This window comes from Rhinatrema bivittatum, chromosome 4 (genome assembly GCF_901001135.1).
Source record: "Rhinatrema bivittatum chromosome 4, aRhiBiv1.1, whole genome shotgun sequence".
Lineage (NCBI taxonomy): Eukaryota > Metazoa > Chordata > Amphibia > Gymnophiona > Rhinatrematidae > Rhinatrema > Rhinatrema bivittatum.
The window spans coordinates 37,990,346-38,017,062 of NC_042618.1; the positions used below are offsets into that span (position 1 = coordinate 37,990,346).

Genomic DNA, 26,717 nt, shown 5'->3' on the forward strand with positions numbered 1-26,717 from the left:
CTGAGCAATGATTACTAGCACCCATTGGTCGGTTGTGATAGATTGCCACATGCTGTGAAAATGGCACAATCGACCTCCCACTGGTATGGCTGGCAGAGGGATCAGGCTGCTGCTCTCCAAAGGAACGTCAAAAACTTGAAGCAGGCCCCGGATGGGGAGCTGCTTGTGGCTTTTGCTTCCGGGGCTGAGATTTCTGATAAGGCCTCATAACTCGGGACCTTGTTGGTGGAGGATAGTACTTCCTTGTACAGAAGAATGACTTCTAAGAGTCCTTTTTGAAGGGCTGTCTAGAAGGGAAGTCAGAAGGTATTGATGAGAGCTGTTTGAGGGTCTCATGATGGTCCTTTAATTCAGCCACTATTTGCTGAATCTGCTCACCCAACAGATTATCTCCTATATAGGGCAGGTCAGAGAGCCTGTCTTGTACTTTTGGACGAAGGTCAGAAGACTTTAGCCAGGCCCAGCGTCTTGCCGAAATGGCAGCTGCAGACACTAGTGGAGGTGTTGAAGATATCGTAAGCTGTTCTTATCTCATGCTTTCCTGCTTCAAACCCTTGTGAACAAGGGTTTGAAGATGTTCTTGTAATTGGTCAGGCAGGGTTTCAGAGAAGTCCTGTAAAATTTGCTTGAAAATTACCCTATTGTATTGGGTCATATACAGCTGGTAAGCAGCACTCCTGGAGATAAGCATGGCCCCTTGGAACACTCGACGACCAACATTGTAGAGGAACTTGTGTTCTTTGACAGGAGGGGTAGAAGAGTGTGGTTTTGTCCTTTTTGGTTTCTTTTGAGCTGATTCCACCACAACTGAGTGGTGGTCAAGCTGAGATTTTTGAAAGCCAGGGGCTGACTGTACCAGATAAGTAGTGTCAGCTTGTGTACTGGGGCAATGGATCCAGGATTTTTCCCAGTTCTTTTTGAGGAGGTCAAGAAGAACTTGAAAGGGAATAGAAGTGATCACTTTAGGGGCATCCAGGAATTGGAGAAGCTCCATCTGAAGCTGGAAAGGGACTATTCTGACATTTCCTTCACAAAATTAATGAAAGAAAGAGAGGTCCTCTGGAGGAGAACGCTTTCTACTTTCAGTAGGAGAGGGAGGTGAAGGTAAGTCATCGGTGTCTGAGGAAGTATCATCACCCCAGGTGTCATAAGGATCAGTAGGCTGACCCGTAGGACGAGAAGGGGGTTGGATACCCGAAGGCCCCGGCTGAGGCTCCGAGAAAACCAAAGGAATCGCCCGGGGCACCGTGGACGGCCTGGAAGGCATTGGTGCCGCCAATGTGCGTATCGCTCCCGATGAATGAATCAGTGGCGAGGGACGACATGGCATAGATGCCTGAGGCAGAACTCCCGAAGGAGGGATGCGAAACGGTGTTTCTCCTCCCGCTGAGGCTGTCATCGGGGAGTGCACTGGAGCCATTGGAGACCCGGGAATCATCGGTGGAAGGGCAGTCATGAGCGCCTCCATCCGGGATAGCAGCGGTGCCAGCACTACTGGAATCAGGTCGGTGACTGGTTCCACTCTCGGTACCGATGTCTGTGCCGGAGGGACCTGGAGCCCTTGCATCGCCTTGTCGATGGCCTCCTGGACCAGCCGGTCCAGTTCTTCCCAGAGACCTGGGGCAATCAGCTCCGGCTCTGTGACGGAAGAGGGAGGCCGAGGCACAGACGGAGGGACCATCTTTACAGGCGGAATTGTGACTCCCAAACCCCGATCGGGTGAGGGTTGCCTCGATGTCCCGGTCGCAGGAGTGGTCAGTGCTGCTCCTGGATGGGGCTTCTTCGATGGTGGCTTTGGCTGCTTAACAGACAAAGCCACTGTCTGTCACTAAGAGAAGATTGTTTCTGCAAGATGTAGTGATATCTTTGAAGAAGACTTACATTTGGTGTTTCCCCTGAAGCAGAACCATTGGTTCGAAACGCGATCGCGTTGGGATCTTACCTTGAGTTAAGTACTGTGACCCTTTAGATATTTTATTAGGGTTGTTTTGATGTCTGGATTATTTGACCAAAATGGCTTATTAATCTGTTTTGCACTGAGTCTCCTGTAGCAGTATGGAACGTTTTAAGAGATAATATACAAAAAATTCTAAAAATAGTTTAAAATAATGCGACCATTCCATGGTGGGTCTGATTGACATACAGACTGTGTATTGGTCCTACAAAACTACAAAATGTATTACATTTAATTAATATTGCTGTGGCCAATTGTATTGATATAAGGAGAGTTACCAGCAAACCAGTTTTGATATTTTGTACTGATCCCAGGCAGAACACAAACATTGTGCAGGTCTGTAATCAACAGTGCGGTTACAATCTGGACTTTTTTTAAATCCGGAAGTCATGTTAGAAAGTTAGGCTGAGTAACGGTCAATGACCAGCGGATACTGTTCGTGAGGGTGACTAGAATCGACCGAAAATGACTCAATGACAATTTTTTGTGACTGAAAATATTCTTTCCCTTGAGGAAAAAATTCAGAGCTCCTAATGCTATGCTTACAGCAAGGCAGGAAAAAAAAAAAAAAAAAAAAGGCTGAAGGGAAACCCCTGTGGCTGAGAATATCATGGCATGCTCAGTGTGCCAGCCAAAAGTTTCCAGAAACTTTTGACAGATGTTTTCCATATCAGGGCTCCATCTGCTGATGTCACCAATAGGTGAGGACTATCATCCTGCTTGCCCTTGTCTTACATGCTCATTTTCTTTCCTCAAGTCCAGGGGAGGAGAAAAACAGAAAATGAATTAGAGAGGCATGGGATAAACACTGCGGATCCATAAAAAGGATAGAGCATGGAAACGAAGGAAAGGGTTCACCTGCATGGATCGAGAGTTACTACCCTTAACCAATTAGCTTTCATGATTGACAATTGTAACATCGCTCTCAACCACCACCAGGCCCTTACAGTCTAGGGTACTTTGCCATGGAAGTGGTCCCATCCTTTTCCCTAATGTCTAAGTCCAAAAGCAAGTCATATTCAAGCAGTATTGTCTAAATCAAGGCTGCTCACCCCAAAGAAGTGTTGCTAGTATTTGCTAACAGAAACATGGGGATAACCTGCATGGGCAGCAGTTACCACCATTAAGAAACTTGCTGGCCAGATTGTAATAGAAAAAACAAATGGTTCATACAATGTTAATGCATGTGGTACAATGCCTTAAAGTACCAAGAGTAAGTTAGAGCTTTGATTTCCATCTGTTGGGAGAAAAGCCCATCCATCTGGAGTGGTCTAGGGGGATAATAAGGGAAAAAAGTTTATTCTCCAGATTACTATTTCTAAACATTCCGAAAGATAACCAATAAACCTACCAGTGATGTAATAAATGTGTTTCTGGTTTTCCTTCATTCGAGTGCAGTAATCTTTCAGTGATACCATCTCTTCACCAGATGCAGAAGTATAGTATCTTAACAATTCAGAAAGTTTCTTTCTGTTCTGAGAGTCTTCATGTATACCAAGCTAAAATGAAAGAAACAATCTAATCAAGTCAAAACAAAAAAGCTTCTAGATATGTAGGATATTACCTTAAGAAGGTCTACAAGTCCAAAGATCTGTCCTAGCTAACTCTGGGCCCTAATGCAGAGGAAAATTAGTTTACCTGATAATTTTTGTTCCTGTAGTACCATGGATCAGTTCAGACTCCTGGGTTTTGCCCCCCCCCCCCAGCAGATGGAGACAGATGTTTTCAAAACAAACACAAAAAACCCCCCAAAAACCAACAAAAGAAACCCACTGCCTTATATAGGATGTACAGTCCGGCAAATATTACTCAATGTCTAAGCAGAATGGCTTAAAAAAAAAAAAGTGTAACCAGTTCACTTAACTCTCCTAGGAATTGAACCTGTAGAACCACTTTAAGACTGATAATCCAATTTCTGCAGATCTGAGAACCAAAAAAAAACCCAAACCAACCATTACTTCCATGCGTTCCCCGGGCGGGACTCTGGGCTGATCCATGGTACTACAAGGAATGAATATCAGATAAGAAACTAATTTTCCTTTCCCTGTATGTACCCAGATCAGTCCAGATTCCTGGGATGTACCTGAGCTTTTACCTGGGATCGGGAGAGGCCCACTCTAAGCACTGCTTCTCCAAAGCCTCCTTCACCCGGAGCCTGAACATCCAGTCTGTAGTGTCTGGCAAAAGGTATGCAAAGACTTCCAAGTCACTGCCCTGCAGATCTCCTGCAGTGAGACCATTTGACACTCCGCCCAAGAAGCCACCTGCTAACGAGTGGAATAAGCCCGAAGACCAAACGGTACAGGCTTATCACACAGCAAGTATGTCGCGCTATAGCCTCTTTCAACCAGCATGAAATCGTAGCTTTAGATGCCATATTTCCTCATTTCAGACCAGCCCACAGCACAAAAAAAAAAAAAAAATAGATATTCCGTCACATGAAACGTGTTACTAACTTCCAGATAACCCAACAATGCCTGAACATCCAGCTTCTGTAAGTCTTTAGACATAGGGTCTGACCAGTCCAAAATGGGAAAACGACAGAAGCCACACTGACTGATTAACGTGAAAAGCAGACACCACCTTCGGAAGAAAAAGGAAGGAACCATCCGCAAGGACACACCAGAATCCGAAATTCTCAGATACCCTGTGAGTAGATGTGATAGTGATAAGGAAAATCACCTTTAACTTGAGATCCTTTATTGTAGCCGTTTTCAGAGGCTCAAAGGGCACCGTACACAGAGCTGAGAGAACCAAGTTCAGATTCCAAGAAGGACAAGGGTGCCTGATCAGGGGACGTAAATGCTTTGCCCCATTTAGGAAACAAGTGACATTAGGGTGAGCAGCAAACACCACTGTGCAAACCACCAAGAGCTGCCACTTGAACCCTCACGATAAGCCCTTGGCGAGTCCGGATTGTAAGAAACCTACAATATCCGACACTAAAGACAGAGTAAGAACAATCGCCCGGTCCACACTCCAAGATTCAAAGATTCTCCACACGTGCGAGGTTGGTGGATGTCTTGTGCAACCGGAGAAGTGTTGCCACCACAGCATTCGAATACCCTTTGTTCCTCAGGCGGCGCCTCTCAAAAGCCATGCTACTAGACAAAAGCGATTGACCTCTTCCAAACACATGGGCCCCTGGATGGAGAAGGTCCGGGAGCAGTGGCAACCGCAGGGGACCCGCCATTGCCAGATTGACCAGGTCCTCAAACCAAGGCCATCTTGGCCACTCTGGAGCTACGAGGATGACTTCTGTTGAGTATCTCCACTCTCCTGAGCACTTTGCCTATCAGCAGCCAAGGAGGGAAGACGTACAAGGTATCTACCCCTTATGCTCCTGTTTCTCTGTGGCGACTGAAGAAGTGCAGAGCCTTGGCATTCTGAAACGTTGCCATGAGATCCAGGCTGGGTACGCCCCACGTGTTGCATATGAGCTGGAAAACTTAGTCTGCAAGCTCCCATTCCCCGGGATAGAGGCGGTGCTGACTGAGAAAGTCCGCTTGAATGTGGTCGACTCCTGCTGTGTGAGACGCTGCAATACTTACTAAATGATTCTCTGCCCAGCAGATCAGCTGCCGGGCTTCCATGGCCACTGGCTGGCTCTTGGTTTCCCCTTGGCGATTGATATAAGCCACCATGGTCACATTGTCGGAAAGAGTTCTGACTGACTTCCCTTGGAGGAGAGGGTGTAATGCTTGCAACGCTAACCACACTGCCCTGGTTTCCAGACGATTGATCAACAACCGAGATTCTTCCTGGGACCATTATCCCTGCACAGACTTCCTCAGGGAAACCGCCCCCCCAACCGGACAGGCTGGTGTCCATGTTCACCACTGTCTATTTGGGCACCTCCGGGGGAACTCCTCGGGATAAGTTGTCAGAGATAAGCCACCAATGGAGACTGGAGCGCGCTGTATCCATAAGAGGGAAAGGTAAATGAAACTGTATTCCAACACGAAAGCAACTTTGATTGTAAAGGACACATGAGCAGAGGCCCAGGGCACCAGCTCCAGGGTGGAAGTCATGGAGCCAAGAACCTGCAAATAATCCCACACTCTGGGGAGATGGTTGGCCACTAAGTCCTGCACTTGTCCTTGTAGCTTGACAATTTGGTCAGAGGGAAAGAACATTCTCCCCTGTTGAGTGTCGAATAGAGCTCTAAAAAAAAAAAAAACTCCAAAGACTGGGTGGGCACCAGTCAGCTCTTGGCTAAGTTGATCACCCAACCCAGTAATTGCAGGAGTTGAAGCACTTTGCGAATTGCCAACTGGCTAAGCGACTCAGACTTTGCCCAAATTAGCCAGTCGCCCAGGTATGGATGTACCAGGAACCCCTCTCTGCGCAGATGAGCCGCCACCACAACCATTATCTTGGTAAACGTTCTGGGCATGGTGGCTAGACCGAAGGGCAAAGCTTGAAACTGAAAATGGCAACCCATCTCAGAACTTCAGAAACTTCTGGTGGTCAGCCCAAATGCCTATGTGAAGATACGCTTCGGTTAGGTCCAGTGACGCCAGAAACTCTCCTTTTCATACAGAGGTAATGACTGACCGTAACGTCTCCATGCGAAAATGTGGCACCCTGAGGCAGCAGTTTAAGCGCTTCAAATCCAGAATGGGTTGGAAGGACCCCTCTTTTTGGGGATGACTAAGTAAATGGAACAACGCCTTTTTTTGCTGCTCCACCTGAGGAACTGGGGTGATGGCGCAGAGTTGCAGAAGGTATCTTGTACTGCCTGTCGTTTCTCTTCGTAACCGCATGGGGAGACCAGAAACCGCTCCAGAAGGCGGTGTGCAAAATCTAAAGCGTAGCCTTGATTTATCACAGTAAGGACTCACTAGTCAGATGTCACCTTGACCCATTCCTTGTTAAAAAAAAAACAGGGACAATCTGCCCCCGACAGCTGGAACAGAGGAATGGGTCGGCGTCCCTTCATTGGGAAGACTTGGCCCCAGATGTGGACTGGGTAGCACCGGTTTTGCCAAAAAGAGTCTGCCACGAAAGGGCCAAGACCAGGAGTATTTGCGACCGGACGCTTGCCAAAAGGAAGCAGCTGGAGCTCTGGACAGACAAAATCTCAGATTCCCTCTGAATCAAGACCGTGAAGAAAAACAGCCCCTCAACTTAGGCATATCCTCTGGTAGTCTGTGAACCTCGTTCTCCCCCCAGGGATTGAATCATATTCTCACAGTCCTTGTCAAAAAGCAATTTACCCTTGAAAGGCAACAACCCCAGCTGAGCCTTTGAGGAAATATCCGCCGACCAGTTTAAAACACAGGAGCCAACTAGCTGAGACTGCTGACACCATGGATCTGGCCGAAGTCTGACAGATCATAAAGTGCATCTGCATTTTAAGCGATCTAAGCTTCCACACACCCTGCTTGCTGTGTTTCAGCATCAGAAAGACCAGCATTAGCCTGTAACTGCTGAACCGAGCACAGGCCTGCTTGTAAGGCAAAATTACTGCACATAGCTGCCTGCACTTCCAGTGCAGAGACTTCAAAAATTTTCTTGAGCTGCAACTCCCAACTTTCTATCCTGCAGGTCCTTCAGGGCTGTAGCACCCGTACCCAGGATTGTGGTCTTTTTGTTAACCGGACACTGCCATGTCTACCTTGGGCATCCACAGTATGTCAATTGTTCCTCCAGAAGAGGATATAGCTTATCCATAGCCTTGCTAACTTTCAATCCCAGATCCAGGGTATCCCATTCTCTATATAGAGAGTCCGTGTCAGAAAAATGAAGAGGAAAAGGAAGTAGCCGGGCCCTTCAGACCCAACACTGGGTCCATGGCCCCTAGCCTGTCCTGGTCCCGTATCCTGACCCGTGGAATCAGTATCTGTCTGATGAGCCCCTGTATGCAAAGAGTGCTTAGCTTTGGAGGACCCAGAGACAAGAAAGAAAGACAGACCAGAGAGAGAGAGACACACAGATGCCTCCTCGGGGCTATCCTCCGTTGCAGGAGAGAGAGAGAGAGAGAGACTGTAAAGGTTCACTCCCTCCAGGAAACCCTGGCTGAGGAGAGAGAGGCGGCGGGAGAATCCCCTCCCCATAGCTTCATGAGTCGCTGATCTAAGAGACTCCAAAATGGCCTCCGTTCCCACGCTCAGTGGGAATGGATCTGCCTTAGCTGATCTTGGTGCAGCTAAGACTGAAGGAGCTCGGGCAGCCATTTTCATGATCGCGGAGGATCCCTCCCCCAGGGAAGACATGCCGAGGACAGCCCCTTCCGAGAAAGACGCACACGGGCCGAGCCACATGCGCAGCATGCAGACTAGTGCGGTATGGGCAGCGGGCCTGAGAAAGCTAAAATTCAATTCTGTAAAAAATAGAAAAATAATCGCGGTCTGCCCAAGTGCAGAGTCAGGGAGGGACGAGAGCTGCAGGGCCGGTGACACTAACAGAAAATCAAAACAAAAAAAAATAAACAAACTTGCCTGGCAGTGGTCCACAGTCCTAATCCGGTGGAGTGGTGTAACCAGGCTCCCCCGGTGTCGCACCCAGAGCTGCTAGCTTGGAACAAGAGGGCCCTCAACCCTGTAATGCAGCTGCCTCAACCAGTGGGGGGATGGTCCCCTCAGGACCTTACAAACCCCCTCCTGGGAGGCTCAGGACAGAAACTGTTTTAAAAAAAAAACAAAAAAAAAAACAAATCAAAGTAAAAATGTTTTACCGAACGAAAACGCTAAAACTCACTACTCTAACGCCAATAAGGAATGGGTCGGCATCCCATCAAAACCTTCAGAAAAAAAGTTTAAAAAACATGGCTATTTAAGCAAGCATACCACAAAGAGAATGGAGAGTAGAACCCAGGGAAATGTAGGTTGTGGTCAGTCGAACTCCCCCCCCCCACACACACACACAAACCTTTTTACTTAATGCGTGTGTTTCTCATTTATATTCTTATTCTTTATTTTAACAAAGAACTAGAGTTAAGTAATACTTTATATTATAGCTGAGACAGAGAAAAAACTGGACATGAATTATAAACACCAAGTAATAATTATGAAACTATGTTACAGTATTTTGATGGCACCTGTTTAGTAGTTAGAATTTAAGACATTTTATGCAACATGTAGTTATATGCCCTATTGTGAACCGTTGTGATGGTGCCCGCTTGACGGTATAGAAAAAGATTTTAAATAAAATAAATAAGCAATCCGCACAGACTGTAGGCCTTGCACCTCCACCATCTGCTGGAGACTGAAATACTGCTGGACTGTAGGTGGCACCATCCTATATAAGGCAGAGTTTTGTTTTGAAAACGTCTGTCTCCATCTGCAGGGGGGGGGGGGGGGGGCAAAACCCAGGAATCTGGACTGATCTGGGTACATACAGGGAACACATTTTACTGTTTCAGTGCACATTATTTTATCTCCTTGCTTAAGTAGTCTTAGCAAGTTTGCTTGCCTAAAAAGTGCTTAATTCCCAGGATGCAGTTAAAGTTTAGCTGTTATGTACAGATACTCAGTACTGACTATTTAACTGGTTGGATAAAAATTTGGTTTCCTAAAATTCAGAAGCTTCAGCTATATACAATAGCACTTTTACCCAATTAAGTACTGCTTAATATCTAGGTCAAAATTATGCTATCACCTTACAAGCTCAACATGTCTTAATATGAACCTCTACGGAGTATCAACTAAATCAGTTCACTGTGAGTTGATCATTTGGACTTAATGTTCACACAAATGTTAATGTTTTCTAGACTCTGGTTTGGGTAAGGACTTCTGTCTATAGCTCTTTCAGACAAATTCATATTGAAATGTGTCTCATTCAACTAACCTTAATGTTTTTTGAAAATTGTTCATAGAATTTCTTGTAGTTCTCTTTGTCTTCAGCCAATTCTGTGAAGAGTTCTAAACATTTCTTGACTAAGTTCTTTCTTATCACTTTCAGAATCTTGCTCTGCTGCAGCATTTCACGGGAAATATTAAGAGGCAAATCCTCAGAATCCACAACACCTCTAATGAAATCTGTAAGAAAAAAAAAATATTTAGACCCCGAACTTCCCACATGTGGGTCTGATATAGGTCAATGCTACAGTTTTAAGTAGCATGACAGAAGCACACCCTCATTTTTACTTACTCAAATACTCTGGTATAAGCTCCTCACAATTATCCATAATAAACACTCTGCGCACATACAACTTAATGTTATTCTTTTTCTTTCTGTTTTCAAACAAGTCAAATGGTGCACGCCGTGGGGCAAAGAGCAGAGCTCTGAATTCCAACTGGCCTTCTACAGAGAAGTGCTGGAGGAAAAAAAAAAAGCAAAAGCACAGTTAAATTTAAGTAGCACATGCACAAAGCTGTGCTCAAGTGATTAGTGCCCAATCAATCCAAAATACATTTAGAAGTTTTATAGCTTTGTTCCCCATTGGGGCCATACCCCTGTTAAGTAGTCTTCAGTACTACTGGCCAGGCTACTCTTTCAACATTCAAGGGACTACTTTCCCCCTCCCACCAAAAAAAAAAAAAAAAAGTTAACATTCAATTGGCTCTAATTTAAATTTTAAGCTGTTAGTAAGTATTCAGACTTGAGGAAATTTCTTCTCAAATGTTTGTGCTCAGATTCATGGCACCTGTATCTTCTAGTTTGATTTCATGAGTAATGCAGCTGCAACCTTCTGTACTTTGTTTAAAACAGGTCACATGAACTCCTGGCTTAAATGCTAGGATTTACTTCCATGCCAGTCCTAGCATTATGTACACATACTACATAAACATACAGAAGCTGATTTTGTGATCTGAAGTTTCCCACAACACATTAAAATGCATGCAGTAGACCACTGGAGTTAAGGTTTTCAGATTTAGACACTACAATGTTTTTGCATTCTCTTTATAGCATTACAGGAATCTCAGACACACAATTCAGCCAAATGAAACTTGTTTGCTGTTGACACTTACTTTCACTGCTAAATGGTCTTCCCAGTCATTGGTTAGACTTTTGTAGAATTCCCCATACTCCTCATTAGTAATATCATCTGGGTTTCTGGTCCAAATAGGTTTTGTTTTGTTGAGCTCTTCCTGATCAATATACTTCTCTTTTATCTTCTTTTTCTTCTTTTTATCACCATCCTTCTTTTCATCCTCTTCTTCATCAGAGCCAACATCTTCAATCTCCGGTTTTTCTTCGGTCTTTTCTTTTTTCTTCCTCTTTTTTCCTCCTTTTCTTCTTCTGCTTCATCATCACTCACCTCCTTATCACGTTCCTTTTCCACCTACCAAAAGGCAATGTTTGATACATTTACATTGTTAAATTTGTTCTAGTAGAAGCAGCTGGCATTAAGTGAAAGGATGGCAAATTAAACTTGTCACCATTAACAAATTAGTATGCTTCTCTTGCAATCTTCCCTCACTAGGCCAATTTTACACCACAGGATACTACAAAGTTATTATATGGACTACCCACTTACAAAAAGTGTTATTGGGTAGCCAATAAACTGGGAATGTTTCTTCACAATTTCCTTGATTCGCCTTTCCTCCAGGTATTCTGTTTGGTCTTCCTTCAGGTGCAAGATAACTTTTGTGCCCCGACCTAATGGTTCACCTAAGGGGAAAAAAAACAACTTCAGTTCCAATCAAACTATGCAAGCAGTAAAAGCTTGATACAAGCACTTCAGCTGAAAGATGTCTACCCCAAGGTGAAATGGAAAGCCAACAAGAAGTTTAAAGGAATTACAAACTGGCTTTATCTTCTGGGGAGGATTTCTTAGCACTGATCCTAAAGTCACATGTGGGGTGGCTTTTTCTGCAACACTTACTATATTAATATAGTAACATGCAAATATTGCTGGCTTCAGTCCATAAACTGCTGGGTTAACTTGGGGGAATAGACACTGTTCTTGCTGGCATTAGTAGTATGGGATCTTGCACGTTTGGGTACTTGCAACCTGTATTCGTCATGGTTAGAAACAGGATATTTGACTCTATGGCTCCTCAATCTGACCCAGTATGGCAACGTATGCTTTTAAGGTCTTTCCCTTTAAACTATGAAGCTATACTGCAGTATAATGTCTCACGTAATATAAAGCAGAGTTGCCCATCTTTACAGGTAAGCAGATGTCCTGATCAGAACTTATGTCAGAGTTCCTAGTAACTGCCTCACTGAGAATGCCAACATACCCATGAAGGGATGCCTTCAGTCTTGTACCTTAGCAGGAACCCAACTCCAAGGGGAGGCAGGTGATTTTCACAAGGACAGCCTGCTATCTTCACAAGAGGGAAATCCCGTGCCTACAGGGGAAACTAACAGTGGAGAGGGTTCACAGACTGGGGACCAAGCGAGACTGAGACCAGGCCCCGCCTAGAAAAAAAAAAAAAATTCGCAAAAATGTTAACTATGCACAGAAAAATGAAATCTGGAGGGCATACTGTGTGTAAACAGGACATCAACTACCAAAACCATAAAAATCTGGATTTTGAGACTAATCTGTGCGGGTATTGGAGCAGCATAGAGGTTTCTCACAAGTCTGCACTCATACTAAAAAACAGATCAAGTTTTCATTGCAGTACCCTGCCAAACTAAATATTTGGCATAAGGATACCTAGCACATGTTTACCACCCCAGAGTCAGCCTAAGCCTATCTGGATAGTCTACAGCAGAGCTTTCCAAAGTGTGTGTCGCGACACTTTGGTGTGTCGCCTGAGGTGTGCCGGTGAGTCGCGCAAGCCCGGTGCACGTGACACACCGGCAAGTGGGAGCCAATGCAGCCGCCGGTGGAGCTCATCCCACTGGCGGCTGAGCAGTAAAATATCGCTGATCGGCAAGGCCGTGGTGGAGCTCACCTCACCACAGCCCGAAGAAAAAGGCCACGTCGAGACGTGCAGGTGCTCCTCCTCCTTCCTGCCCATGCGGCCCCGGAAGAAAAATGTTGCCGGAGCCGCACGGGCAGAAAGGGGGAGGAGCGTCAGCCGCGTCCAGAAGAGGAGCAGCAGTGTTGTGGCAGCAGGGAGAGAAGAGGAGGAGGAGGAGGCCCGGTAGCAGGGTCGCCGCCGCGATCGGCCCGAGAAGATCAGGGCCGCTGCAGAGCCCATCCTGCAGCGACCCGTGAAGAGGAGGCCCAGAGGAAGAGAGCGGCTGAGGGCCCGTAGAGTGCGTCTGTGAGCTGAGTGATTGTGTGTGGGAGTGAGGACCTGAATGTTTGCAGAGACAGCCTGTGTGTGTGTGAGAGACAGCATGTGACAGTGAGAGCCTGTGTGTATGAATGATTGTATGAGAGAGAGCCTGTGAGTGTGTGAGAGTCTGTGCTTGAGCAAGACAGCATGTGGGAGTGAGAGAGAACCTGGGTGTGTGAGAGTCAGACAGCATGTGCAAGAGAGAGACTGTATGAATGATTGTATGAGAGAGAGCCTGTGAGTGTGTGAGAGAGAGAAAGCATGTGAGAATGAGAACCTGACTGAATGTTTGAGGGAAGAAGATAGATGGAGAGAAAAAATAGAAAAAACGACAATATGAAAGGAATTGGCAAAAAAATAAGAAAGGGGAGGTGGAACAAAAAAAGCCTGTGACCAACCGATTAGAAAACTAAGATCAGACAGCAAAGGTAAAAAAAAAAAAGAAATAAATTACTTTTTACTGATTGGCACATGTAATCTTTGGTAATGTGCAAGAGTAGCACTTTCTCTATGCTGATTTCACAATGTACGAGATCAACATGGAGGAAGTGGAAACCCACGGGTCCTGCACAGAGGAGGCAGCAGAATGGGCTTCAGTGCCAATAGCAGCGATCAGCGCCTCCCCAATAGCCATGCGGCAGCAGAGGAATGAGAGAGGCTCCGAGGTTGCTGGTAAAAGAAAGAGAGGGGGTTTGCCTTTAGTGTGTGCCTGCCTGAGGGTGTGTCTGTGTATGAGAATGTATGGGTGTCTTCCTGGGGTTTGTATGTGTGAGAATAGGTGCCGGCCTGTGTGTGGTGTATGTGTGTGAGAATGAATTGGTGCCTGCCTGGGGGTCTGTGTGTGTGAGAATGAATGTGTGCATGCCTGAGGGAGTGGTGTGAAACTGAATGGAAGCCTGCCTGGGGGTCAGTTTCAGTGTGTGAGAATGACTGGGAGCTTGCCTGGGTGTGTGTGTATGTGAGGGAGCCAGACAGAGTATGTATGAGAAAATCCAGGGGAGTAAGAGTTTGTGTGGAGGGGGTGTGTGTGGAGGGAGAGAGAGTGTGTCAGTGTCTGTGAGAGCGAGAGGTTATGGTGGGTATAAGAGCATGAATGTGTATGTATGTGACAGTATATGTGTGAGAGAGAATGGAAATGTGAGTATGTGTGAGAGAGAGGATAACCTCCTAATCCTTGATAATATCAGGGTGACTGGAAATCAAGAGCTCCCACGTATGGACAGCAGGGGCTTTTTAAAATCCTTTATTAGTTTTAATTGTTGGGTGTTATTTGATATATGTGCTGTTTTGAAATATTTTATTGGTGTTTAGGAAATTGTAAAAAATGTATATGATTTTAATGAATAGAAATTCTATTTATCAGTAGTTTTAAAATATTCTTTTATTAGTATGGTTTTACTATTATAACTGATGCTTTATGTTTCTTGATTTTATTTGTTTTATGAGGAATGATGGTTCTGTTTTTCCATTATTAATACACTGAGTCTGGCTTCTTGGGGTTTCCATTTCAGTTTTTGTCTAATTTGTGCTCCTTTAATTTTGTATTCTGTATTTGGTGAGGGTCTGTCTCTGCTCTGTGTGTGTGACCATGATGAGAAATTCGCTAGTATAGGGATCTATAGCAATCGGGTTTGTTTTGTTTCCTCAGTAGGTGGTGTATTGGTATTCTAGGACCCAGTATAATATTTACCCTTGCTTTTTCACAGGTAGGGTTATTGTTGTTAGAGTCCTTGGTGTTATTACTGTTATGTTATGATGGGATTGTAGTATAGATTTTGAGTGTCTTTTTTTTTTGCGAGGTTTTATTTTCGTTCACAATGTGCCTGGCAGTGGAAGGTGTTTGTGCTGCTGTTACTGTGAGGTGACACCAGAATTTGAAAACATCTTTTAGTATGATGAGCTGTAAGGGAAACATTCAAGCTCCATTGTTTGGGGGAATTTCAGTGGATGCACAGAGTTACAGAACTGGAGGTGCAGGATTTATACTGACATTCTGTCCCTTCCTATAAATTCCAGTCTTCACTCTCATAGCCATATAGAATTAGTTGAATGAGGCTATCAAATAATTTTATAGTGTGAAACTGGCCAGCTTTTTAAAATTACACAGAAGACCCTTTGGACTCTTATTAACACCAAATATTCAAATCTGTGTTCATCCCATCAAGCTCATATATCTCATTAAAGAGGTAAATTGAACAACACAATAACTTTGTTTTATTATTGTTACTCATAAATTATAACATTAATCTTGGAATATTATATATTTTTAATATAAATGAAAGATTCACAAGATAGGTTGTCGTGAAACATTTTATTATGTATATATTTAAGGAAACATAAATAAATTGTCGAAATACATTTTGTTCGTTTAACCTTTAACCTCTGGTTTGCTAGTAGACTGAATTACTGTGTCCCGAAATTATGTTTGTCTAAAAAGTGCGTCACCAACATGAAAAGTTTGGAAAGCTCTGGTCTACGGGGTTGACTGATGGACTCCACTGATGGGATGTGAAGTGCAGTGAAAGGAAGTGGACATGTAGTTGCAGAATTATGGATTAGCATGCCCTCAGCTATGGCATCTCTAAAGAGGACAGAGGAATCTACACCTGATGCCCACCTTCTCTAGAACTGGAAACCCAGGTACACAAAAGGCTCCCAAATGGGAAGAAGGAATATAATCTCAAAAACTATGACTGCTGATTTTCATGTAGACTCCACACCTTGGAGACTCCGAACCCAAAGATAGGAACACGCCTGCACATGTGAACTGGACTCAGCAATTATGGGAGGCAGATGTCAGGAATGCTGAGTATGGACTCATTTCTTATGGCCAAAACCTCTCTTATAAACAATCCTGGATATGGCACATCCTATGGACATGCGACCCCATTACCCCCAAGCAGAGGTTATATTTTGAAGGGGGGGGGGGGGCGCAGGGAGGGAGAATGACAAACACAAACCAAATGACCTCTTTGTGCCAGGAAATAAGATGTCTATACTCTTATGGCAGTGGTTCTCAACCTTTTTTTGGCTGGGACACAACTGGTTCTCACATGCATTTATTTATTTAAAGGCTTTTCTATGCCGACATTCATAAGGCACATCATGCCGGCTTACAATGAACTGATAAGAGGAAATACAGAGAACAAAAAACCAAATTGTAGATAAAAACAAAGAAGTAATTCAAAAAAGGGAAATAAATACAAAGGGGCATTATGCAACAGATATTTGAAGGGCTAGGAGAGCAAAAGGGGCAGAGATGTGGGGGGAAAAACTTTGTACAGTCGATACACTGATATCTTAATTAGGAAGTCGTGGGTTGTGGAGTACCAAGCTGGATTCAGGGAGGGAAAGTAGCGTATCACAGGGCTAAATGTAAACATGCACTCTGCATCCACAAGAATCCCCTCAACCCCCAGCAATGAGTGCAGAGCTAGGGCATTACCCTGTACAACTCGCAAAAAAAAAAAAAAAAAAAAAAAAAAAAAGAAGATTCTTGTTCTGATGACAACTCTGGCACAATAGCCTTCCTTACGAACAGACTAATTTACCACTAATGCATATCCTATTGAGAGAACAAATTAGATTGATACAAATGCCTACATGCTAGTAGAATACCTCACCTCAGTCACACACCCAGAACTGACCTTCAAAATACAGAAAAACCACAATTTATAAATATGGAGACAAACTGGAATGGAAAACCAAAAAAAAGCCACTCTGCATGCAGTGTGAACCTGGAGAAATGGAGAGAGAGAAGTATAGCACATAACAGACTTTCAGGATTTGCAATAATGCACACAAACTAACCCGTACAAAGTTACACCATATTATGGAACACTCAAACAGTAACAACCCTAACTAAGAAATACAACTATTAAATCAGGCCCTAAACACTAATACATTTCCTATTGGGAAACCAGAATGAGCCAAGCTGCAATACAGCCCCACACAGAAATAATTGTAAAGCTATACTAAAAATGTTACAAAAACAGCTGCTGAACAGAATATCCAACAAGTCTCATAAAAATTGAGAACATGTCCAAATATCAATAAAATATTTCAACACAGCAGACATTGCATAATACCCACAATTAAAATGGCAATCAAAAATAGATTTAAAGCGCCACCTTTACTTACCCTCTCCAGCATCTCTCCTACACCTGTTCCTTCCAGGCCAATAGCACTCACCAGAAGCAGCAAAGGCTGCTGAAGCTCTGTCCTCAAAGGCCTCTTCCTTAGCACCTTCAACCAGTCACTCACTCACCCCCCCATGACCAGTCTCATCTTTCTGACCAGTCTCTCTCACACAAACACATTACTTCCCTGACCAGTCTCTCTCTCAATCACACTCTTATATACAAGCTATCAATCACACACAAATGCTCTTGCACCCATGCCCACCAGCTCTCACCCAGGCACCCATTCACACACAGACAAGCTCTCAAAAACTTCTTCCTTCACTGCAGGGATGTGCTCCAGTTCCACCACTTTACTCTAGTGTGCCTTCTGTTTTCACTGCCATGGGGGATGGGCTCCCGTGGCAGCCTTGCTTTGTCTGGGTTCGATACTGCCATTCCTCCCACCCCAAACCCTGGGCTATGCAATGCCTGCCTCACTGGCCAGAGGTTTCCTCCCTTCTTCCTACTCCCACTGGCAGGTAGAAGGCTTCCCAATGGGTAGTGGGGATAGGAAGAAAGAAGCTTCCAATTGGCCCACGGGGGCTGGAAAAAGGGAAAAGGAAAGTACAACAGGGTAGCGGGACACGCAACACTGGTTGAGTAGCGCTGCTCTATGGTGTCGCTTTTCGTTCTGTGTGCAACTCATTCCTAATTCATGGATCCTTGCAGGGATACTGGGCCCAGGCCCAAAGGGGGGAGAATATTAAAAAAAAAAAAAAAAAAAAGAGAGACTATGCTAAAAACAAACATGTAGATACCTCACCTCTTCTGGGACTCCAGGAAGGCGGTGCTCAGAGGGGAAATTATAGCATACGTCTACTTTTGTAACAACTAAATAAAGGGCATTCTATACTTGGAGGCAATACTCCATCAAGCGAAGGGGGCAGATACAGCAAAATTCCACCAGTAATAGAAAAGTTTTATAGTGTGCTGGGTCGATTGAACACCCTTTTGGATACACTGGGCAACAAATTTTTCACAAAAGTCATGTTACGGAAATGAAATGTCAATTCTTATAAATTTCCATGTGCTAAACACAAATCTGACTGTGAAAATGCAAAATTAGCTCTAGTTTTTTTGTAATATGCAATAATATAATTACATCTTGAACTGTATGCCAATAGGAGACCTACGGTTAATACCATTTGAAAAATGAAGTCATAGACTACGTCTTAGATTTCTTTGCTTGTCTCTTGTACACCTGTTTGGGAGCATCTCTGCGGAGTGTCCAGCAGTAGTCCGCATGAATATTTCAAATGCTCACCCTTTCTGACTGGGCTTCATATAGTACACTGCTGACGTCAGCTTAACTCAGCAGCAGCATGGCAGTAGAACTGCATCGCATCAGAAAATGATGTAATAAACTCTGGATGATGTATGCATGATGGTATTATGCAATATTATATCATTCTAGGCTTATTTACAGTCCTACTGGATAAATTTACATGACTAAACATAGAAAGAGAACTATATTAAATATCTTCAAAACGAGAGCCAATAAAAACTTTTCATGGTCATATTTGTGTTCAGCACATCAAGATACTACAGAGTAGGACCTTTTTAGGTCAGTAACACTTTCATTGTTGCCCAGTGATATCAGAGCCCAATATCATATGCAGAAAGAGCAACAAAACATTTAAATTTGGAAATAAAGTTTGCCAGCAATCGGCTTGGTTTAACAAAAGTATAGAGGCCGAAGTCTTTCATTGCCAATCTGAAGACTCAATCAGGGTAGATTACAGCTAAGGAAACTGAAATATGTGAAATTTGACAATTTTACCAATACACTTTATACATTCTGACTCAACGGGGGGGGGGGGGGGGGGGGGGGGGGGGGGGGGACACATGTAGAGGAGAAAATTTCTTCGGGATCTGGCTCTTCCCACGCTAACAGCCTCCCAACTCGCCTATTCAGACACATGAGGTATCCAGTCATCACAGCCGCTCAAGCTGGTAAATCCCCTGGCTCTGATGGGCTCTTACGATTTTTATAAAATACTCCTCCAGCACACCATTGATAAATTACTACATGGATGAGCTAATGCAAAAATGTTTCCCTGCCTCTTTCAATGGAGGCCCACATCACTGTTCTCCCCAAACCTGGCAAAGACCTGTTGAATCCCTCATCGTACAGGCCTATCTTGTTGCTTAATTGCGACAAAGATTCTAGCAAAGGTTCTCACTGAACATCCTCCTGCCAGGCCTGATTTCTCCCCAAACGGACTTCGTCAGAGGACGGAAGCCAAATGCAAATATTAAGCTTCTCACTGCCATGAACATTTGCCAACACCAAGACATCCCGGCCTTAATTATTGGATTCGACTCAGAAGGCCTTAGACCGCGTGGCATGGCCCTCTTTTCGGTCGTGCAAAGGTTTGGTATCAGAGGCAAATTCCTCCAATACATTTCACTATTATGACAACCCAACCTCACGCATTCTAGCTAACAGTTGTCTAATCGGGAAAGGTCCAGATCCAGAGGGAGGTCAGTCAAGGTTGTCCACCGTCCTTTACTATACATAGACCCCCTGCTGCAGAAAATTGATACTCGCAGAGATGTGAAAGGCTTTGGTTGTCCAACACATTTTTAGAATAGATGCTTTTGCAAACGATTTATTGTATGTTACTAAGCCCCTACAATCGCTCCCGGTGGTACTAGACATTCAGAGCCAATTTGGTCAATTCGGTCTCAAGGTCAATAAGTCTGAGGCCATAGATATAACAGGGCACCTACACACAACCTGGCAAGGTGTCTTCCCACTCTGGTAGGTGTCAGACACTAATATATCTAGGCATACAAGTACCGGCACAGGTGGGCAATCTGTATGAGGGAAATGTACAGCCCCTTTTGACCCACACATTGGCTTCCTTGCAAGAGGAGCCGCCGCTACCTTCATCTTTCGTAGGACGTATACAGCTTTAAGATGATACTGCTGCCCAAGTGGTTATACACCCTCCAAACGGTACTTCTCTGGATCACCAAAAAAGATCTCAACCAGATACGTCAGGCCTTATGTTTATTCCTGGGGTGTGGAAAAAGGGCCTGTTTAACTATGGTAATACTTACTAACCCAACAGAGAGGGGTGGGTTAGGTTGCCCGAACTTAGCTGTGTACAACTTAGCATGTAGCATACGACATGTAAAAGATTGGCTCTTTTCCACATTGACGATTACCCTGTATAAATATCTTTTAGAATGGTATCTCTTAATCCTCTATTGCAACTTGACAATCAGCCACTCCCCCACCACATCAAGACACAGGAGCTCCTTTGTACACGTAGGAAAGCCTGGCTAATGTTCTGCAAGATAGGGCACGTGTCGAGTTGTTTAACTTAATCACCATTACAGGACATGATTTATTCCCCCCAGGAAAGGGAAAAGGGGTTTTCCCATTGCTGGGACAAACTGGGGCTTACTTTTATACACACACACACACACACACACACACAGTATTTGTACGTGTGAATAAAATGGGCGACCTGGAGGTACACATATTGGTCTGAGTCTGGTCGCGCGAACCTTCCAAACACTCAAAGGTTCGGGCTACCAGACTCCGACCAATATGTGTACCTCCAGGTCGCCCATTTTATAGCGACCTTGAGATCTCAGCTAGCGGAGACCCCAGAAGTTCAAAAATTAAGGGATCAAGTACAGATGGGGAAAAATAAAAAAACCTACCATTTCTCACCACTACAAAGAGGTAATGGAACTAGGGGATTCGCAGATACTATACGCTATGGGGCAGATTTTAAAAGCCCTACGTGCGTGGGGGGGGGGGGGGGGGGGGGGGGGGGGTTACATGTGCAGAGCCTATTTTGCATAGTCCCGGCGACACGCGTATGTCCTGGGGCTTGAAAAAAGGGGCGGGGTGTGGGCGGTCCAGAGGCCTCTGCAGAACCTCTAGGCTGGGGGATCGCATGCCAGCACGCGCAACTTGCATAACAAAGATATGGGGAGGAGGGGGGCTCCCCTAGGGTTCGGTGCATGCAAGGTGCACCCCCTTGCGTGTGCCGACCCTGGATGTTATAAAATTGGGCGTAGATACTAAAATCTGGCCCAATATATGCTAGATGGACGACATGGACACTTCTCATTAATGCTTGCTGACTAAAATGTTTTAGGGAATTACCTGCCGTATCAGAGAATGTTATATTGCGTGAAACCCATTACAGATTTCTTTGGCAAATTGAGAAATTACTTACCTGATACTTTCGTTTTCCATAGTGTAGACAGATGGACTCAGGACCAATGGGTATAGTGTACTCCTGTTAGCAGTTGGAGACAGATCAGATTTCAATCTGACGTCAGCCCCTAGTACATATACCCCTGCAGGAAGTGCAGCTCCTCAGTATTCTTCCTTGCAAAGCATTGTGGATATATGTGTGACTGACTGATTAACTTAGATAACTTTTGTTAGAACGTTAAACTTGATCAACTTGAATTGGTTGGTTGACTATAGCTGGAGACCGCCAGTGTGCCCAAATGGAAAGCATCGCCACCCGGCAGGGTGGATGCCCTAGGTAGATGAAAACATGGCTTACCCTTGATTTGTCCAAAAAAAAAAAGATGTATAACAGCAGCCAAGGGTGGGATACTGAGTCCATCTGTCTACACTAAGGAAAATGAAATCAGGTAAGTAATTTCTCCATTTCCTAGCGTGTAGCAGATGGACTCAGGACCAATGGGATGTATAAAAGCTACTCCCGGACTGGGTGGGAGGCTGCCCGTGGTCCATTAAGGATTGCTCTTGCAAATGCTGTGTCCTCCAGAGCCTGAACATCCAAACAGTAGAATCTGGAGAAGGTATGGATGGAGGACCACGTTGCTGCCCTGCAGATCTCGGCAGGTGACAGCATTCTGGTTTCTGCCCAGGAAACCGCCTGGGCTCTGGTGGAATGGACCTTTACCTGTAGAGGTGGTGGTTTTCCCGCTTCTACATAGGCCGCCTTGATGACTTCCTTGATCCAGCGGGCAATGGTTGCCCACGAGGCTGCTTCCCCTTGCCTCTTCCCGCTGTGAAGGACGAAAAGGTGGTCCGTCTTTCGTACTGGTTCCGACATTTCCAGATATCTGGATAGGAGTCTGCCGATGTCGAGATGGCGCAGACTACGGGCTTCTTCCGACTTCAAGCCATCCATCGCAGGTAGTGAGATGGTTTGGTTAAGGTGGCAGTGTGAGACCACTTTGGGGAGGAAGGAGGGAACTGTGCATAGCTGGATGGTCCCCGGGGTGAGTCTGAGGAATGGCTCACGGCAGGACAGGGCCTGTAGCTCTGAGATGCAGCGGGTCGAGCACACGGCCAGCAAGAACACAGTCTTCAAGGTTAACGGGCGGAGTGACAGGCCTCTGAGGGGTCTGAAGGCGGATCCTGCTAGGTATTCCAAGACAAGGTTGAGGTTCCACAGGGGCACTGGCCACTTTAGTGGTGGGCGAATGTGTTTGACTCCTTTTCAGGAAGTGTGATACATCTGGGTGCGAGGCTAAGCTGTCGTCCTCACTCCTGGAGCCGTAGCATGACAATGCGGCCACCTGTACCTTGATGGAGTTGAGGGACAGACCTTTCTGTAGTCCGTTCTGTAAGAATTCCAGGATCACGAGAACTTTAGAGGAACGTGGTTTGACATTGTGGTCTTCGCACCAGGCCTCAAAGACTCTCCAGATCCTTATGTATGTTAGAGATGTGGAGAATTTGCGTGCTCGGAGGAGTGTATCTATTACTGCCCCCCCCCCCGAGTATCCCCTCTCAGGCGGGCCCTCAATGGCCAGACCGTAAGAGAGAATGGAACTGGGTCCTCATGGAGGATGGGACCTTGTTGTAACAGGTCTCTGTATGGAGGCAGGGGTAGCAGATTCCCTGCCAGTAGTCTTCTCATGTATGCGTACCAGGGTCTTCTTGGCCAGTCTGGGGCCACCAGAAGAACTAGCCCCCTGTGCTGCTGAGTGTGTGAATGATTGCGCCCAGCAAGGGCCACGGTGAAAGGCGTATAGCAGGGTCCCCGGTGGCCAGGCCCTGTAGCAAGGGAGGTCGATCCCCTGGGACTGCAGATCCCGCCTGCGGCTGAAGTATCTGGGCACTTGAGCGTTGGATCTGTTTGCTAGAAGATCCATGTCTGGAGTCCCCCACCGATTCACTATCATCTTGAAGGCTGTGGGTGACAGCTTCCATTCTCCTGGGTTTAGACTTTCCCTGCTGAGGAAGTCTGCCGTGGTGTTGTCCTTCCCGGCGATGTGGATGGCGGAGATGTGCTTCCACCCAAGCACAAGGGTCTATCTCCAAGGACACCTGTTGGCTTCTGGTTCGGCCCTGCCGGTTGATGTAGGCCACCGTTGTGGCGTTGTCAGACATCACTGACCGCTTTGTCTCGAAGTCTGTGGGCGAACCGCAGGCAGGCTAATCTGACCGCCCGTGCTTCTAGGCGGTTGATGTTCCACCCTGCCTCTTCTTCGTTCCACCACCCTTGGGTGGTGGACTCTTCACAGTGTGCTCCCCACCCGTGTAGGCTGGCATCTGTGGTGAGCAGGGTCCAGGTTGGGGAGGATTAGTCTTGATCCCCGGCTCATGTGGCTGGTCTGTAGCCACCACCTTAGCTGGGTCCGGACTCTGCCTGGTAGTGGTAGATGTACGGAGTAAGTAGTTCTGGGGTCGTGGGCTCCACCGTGATAGGAGTGAGTGTTGCAGGGGCTTCATGTGGGCCCGCGCCCATGGCACCACTTCCAGTGTGGATGCCATTAGTCCGAGGACTTGCAGGTAATCCCATGCTGTGGGATTGGGGGGGGGCACTCAGCAAGGTCTGGAGCCAGTCCCACAGCTTTGATCTCCTTGTGGGTCAGGCTGACCTGGTCTTCCTTGGTGTCAAATCGGACTCCTAGGTATTCCAGCGACTGTGAGGGCTGTAGGGAGCTCTTGTTTGTGTTGACCACCCATCCCAGGCTTTCCAGTAGAGCTACGACTCTGCTGGTTGCTTGGTGGCTTTCCTCCAGTGATTTTGCTCTGATCAGCCAATCGTCTAGGTAAGGGTGAACGAGGAGTCCTTCCTTCCTGAGTGTTGCTGCCGCCACTACTATTACCTTTGTGAACATCGGGGGTGCAGTGGCTAACCCGAAGGGTAGTGCCCGGAACTAGTAGTGACGATTCAGGACCTTGAAGCGTAGGTAGCGCTGGTGTTCCTGATGAATTGGGATGTGTAAATAGCCCTCTGACAGGTCCAGGGATGTGAGGAACTCTCCTGGCTGTATGACCGATCGTAGGGTTTCCATGCGGAAGCGTGGGATCCTTAGGTGTCTGTTGACCGACTTGAGGTCCAGGATGGGCCTGAATGTACCCTCTTTCTTGGGTACGATAAAGTAAATGGAGTAATGTCCAGTATTTGTTTGCCGTGTAGGTACCGGGGTTATGGCCTCGAGAGCCAGAAGTCTGGTCAGTGTAGCTTCCACTGCCACCCTCTTGCGGGGGTCATGGCAGGGAGATTCCACGAACTTGTCCAGAGGGGTTCGAAGGAAGTTCAGGTAGTACCCTTCTCGGATGATGGCTAGGACCCACTTCTCCGAAGTTCAACCCATCTGCGGTAGATAGAATAGGGTTAGTCTGCCCCCTATGGCTTCTTCCCTTGGATGGGTGGGCCAAATCTCATTGTGGGATGCGGCTGGGGCCTGGACCCGAGCTGGTTCCCCTCTTATTGTGCTTGTTCCAAAAAGGACTGGTTCCTGCCCGTAGGGCGGGGTGCTTGATAGTTGTTCTTGTAAGGGTTGAAGTGCTGTGAGGTTCTGCCTCTGGTGGACCTGGGAAAAGGACGCTGGTTTCTCTTTGTCTTGTCTTCTGGCAGGCGAGGTAATGGGGAGTCGCCCCATTTGTTAGCCAGTTTTCTCTAGTTTGCTGCCGAACAGGAGGGATCCTTTGAAGGGCATTCTCGTGAGGTGTGTTTTGGAGGAGGCATCAGCCGACCAATTTTCGAAGCCAGAGTTGTCTCCTGGCTGCCACTGTGGATGACACTCTTCTGGCTGCTGTGTCACTAGATCGGAAGCCGCATCAGTGAGGAATGATAGTGCCGATTCCATGTCTTCCTCCAGGGGTTTTGTTCCTGACTTGGGATAAAACAGGAACGTGTCACCACGGTGCAGCAGGCCGCAATTTGCAGGGACATGGCTGCCACCTCAAATGCTTTGTTTTATATGGCTTCTAGGCACCGGTCGTGTGCAATCCTTGAGCGCCGCTCCCTCCCTCCACTGGGATGGTAGTGCACTTAGTGACCACGCAAACTATGGCGTCACTCTAGGGCACGCCAGAAGCTCTTGGTTGCTGGGTCCAGGGGGTACATGGCCGATAATAAGGCACGACCCCCTTGAATGAGGACTGTCGCATTCCACTCCAGGTCAATTAGCTGTTGTGCCGCCTGAAGGGGGAAAATGGCGAGACATCTGTCGAAGGCCCTCCAGCAGGGGGTTCATTCTAGGTTCCCCCGGGGTGCCTTGGCCTGGGATAGCGAGTTCCGATAGGCATTGGGATACAAGGTCCGGAAGCTCATCCTTTGAGAAGAAGCGTCTCATGGTTCGGTGTGGCTCTGTTCCCCGAGGGAAGTTCTCCCTCATCAAGGGGCTCGACTTCTGAGAAATCAGTGTCCCCGTAGTTGGGGCATGAGTGGTCTTCCGCTGTCGCATATGGCTGGTCCGTTCCGGGGTTCAGTTTGCATCTTGACAAAGGCGTGAATCCCCTTAAATAACTAGTGCCCAGGAGATGGATGCTGGGTCTAAGTTGAGGGGCGCCAGTTCCCTGGGGGTCCCCGTCTGTGGGATGGACTCACTGGGGCCTGCTAGGTCCGGGGTACCCCCTGAGGAGCTAGCACTGGGCGGGACTGGCCCTGACACTGGATCTCCCAGGGCCTCCTCACAGTGTGCGCATAGGGCGTCTGCTTCCTCGCTCTGTGCGGCTCTGGTGTGGCATGCTGGGCAGAGGCCTTGAGCTTTTATTCCTGTTTCTGGAGGTGCCATTTCGTGGACGCATAAGCTCTTATGCGCTCCATTGCGTCATGTGCGCGCCTAAGAATATGCGCACAAATAATTTTATGCGCTTAGCTAATTTGTGCGCTTGGATCGGATGGCGCAGCGAATAAGGCCAAGATGGCGACGGCGAGCATGCGGGCAATATGGCGACCTGCTTGGAGGGTCTCCACATGGGCAAGATCCTGCTAGGGCGGATCAACCCGGTGGCACAGATTCTGATCAATCTGTGCTCCTCCTCGATCTTCGGAGACTGGATTAAGTAGAAGATTTCCACCTTCCCTTGTCTTCGGCCGCTTCCCGGTTTTTGCTCCGGGCGGTCCTCCGGCTGGGGGGGGGGGGGGGGGGGGGGGAGGGTAAATTCCTTCACCGCCGCGCCCTAAGGGGTGCACCCGCTGCCTCTCAGCCGGGCCCGAGATCAGGGGCTAAGTCCCTCGCCGCGATTCGGCCGCCGGACGAGGC

General features: G+C 46.6%; 1 protein-coding gene across 1 annotated transcript in view; it reads right to left on the reverse strand.

The window, feature by feature from the left end:
• Nucleotides 1-26,717, reverse strand: part of HSP90AA1 (heat shock protein 90 alpha family class A member 1) — a 105,230-nt gene that overhangs the window by 54,069 nt on the left and 24,444 nt on the right. Inside the window, 6 exon segments of the mRNA XM_029597964.1 lie at nt 3,306-3,453; nt 9,746-9,936; nt 10,049-10,214; nt 10,870-11,123; nt 11,126-11,183; nt 11,379-11,512. Coding sequence (XP_029453824.1) covers nt 3,306-3,453; nt 9,746-9,936; nt 10,049-10,214; nt 10,870-11,123; nt 11,126-11,183; nt 11,379-11,512 — 951 coding nt within the window.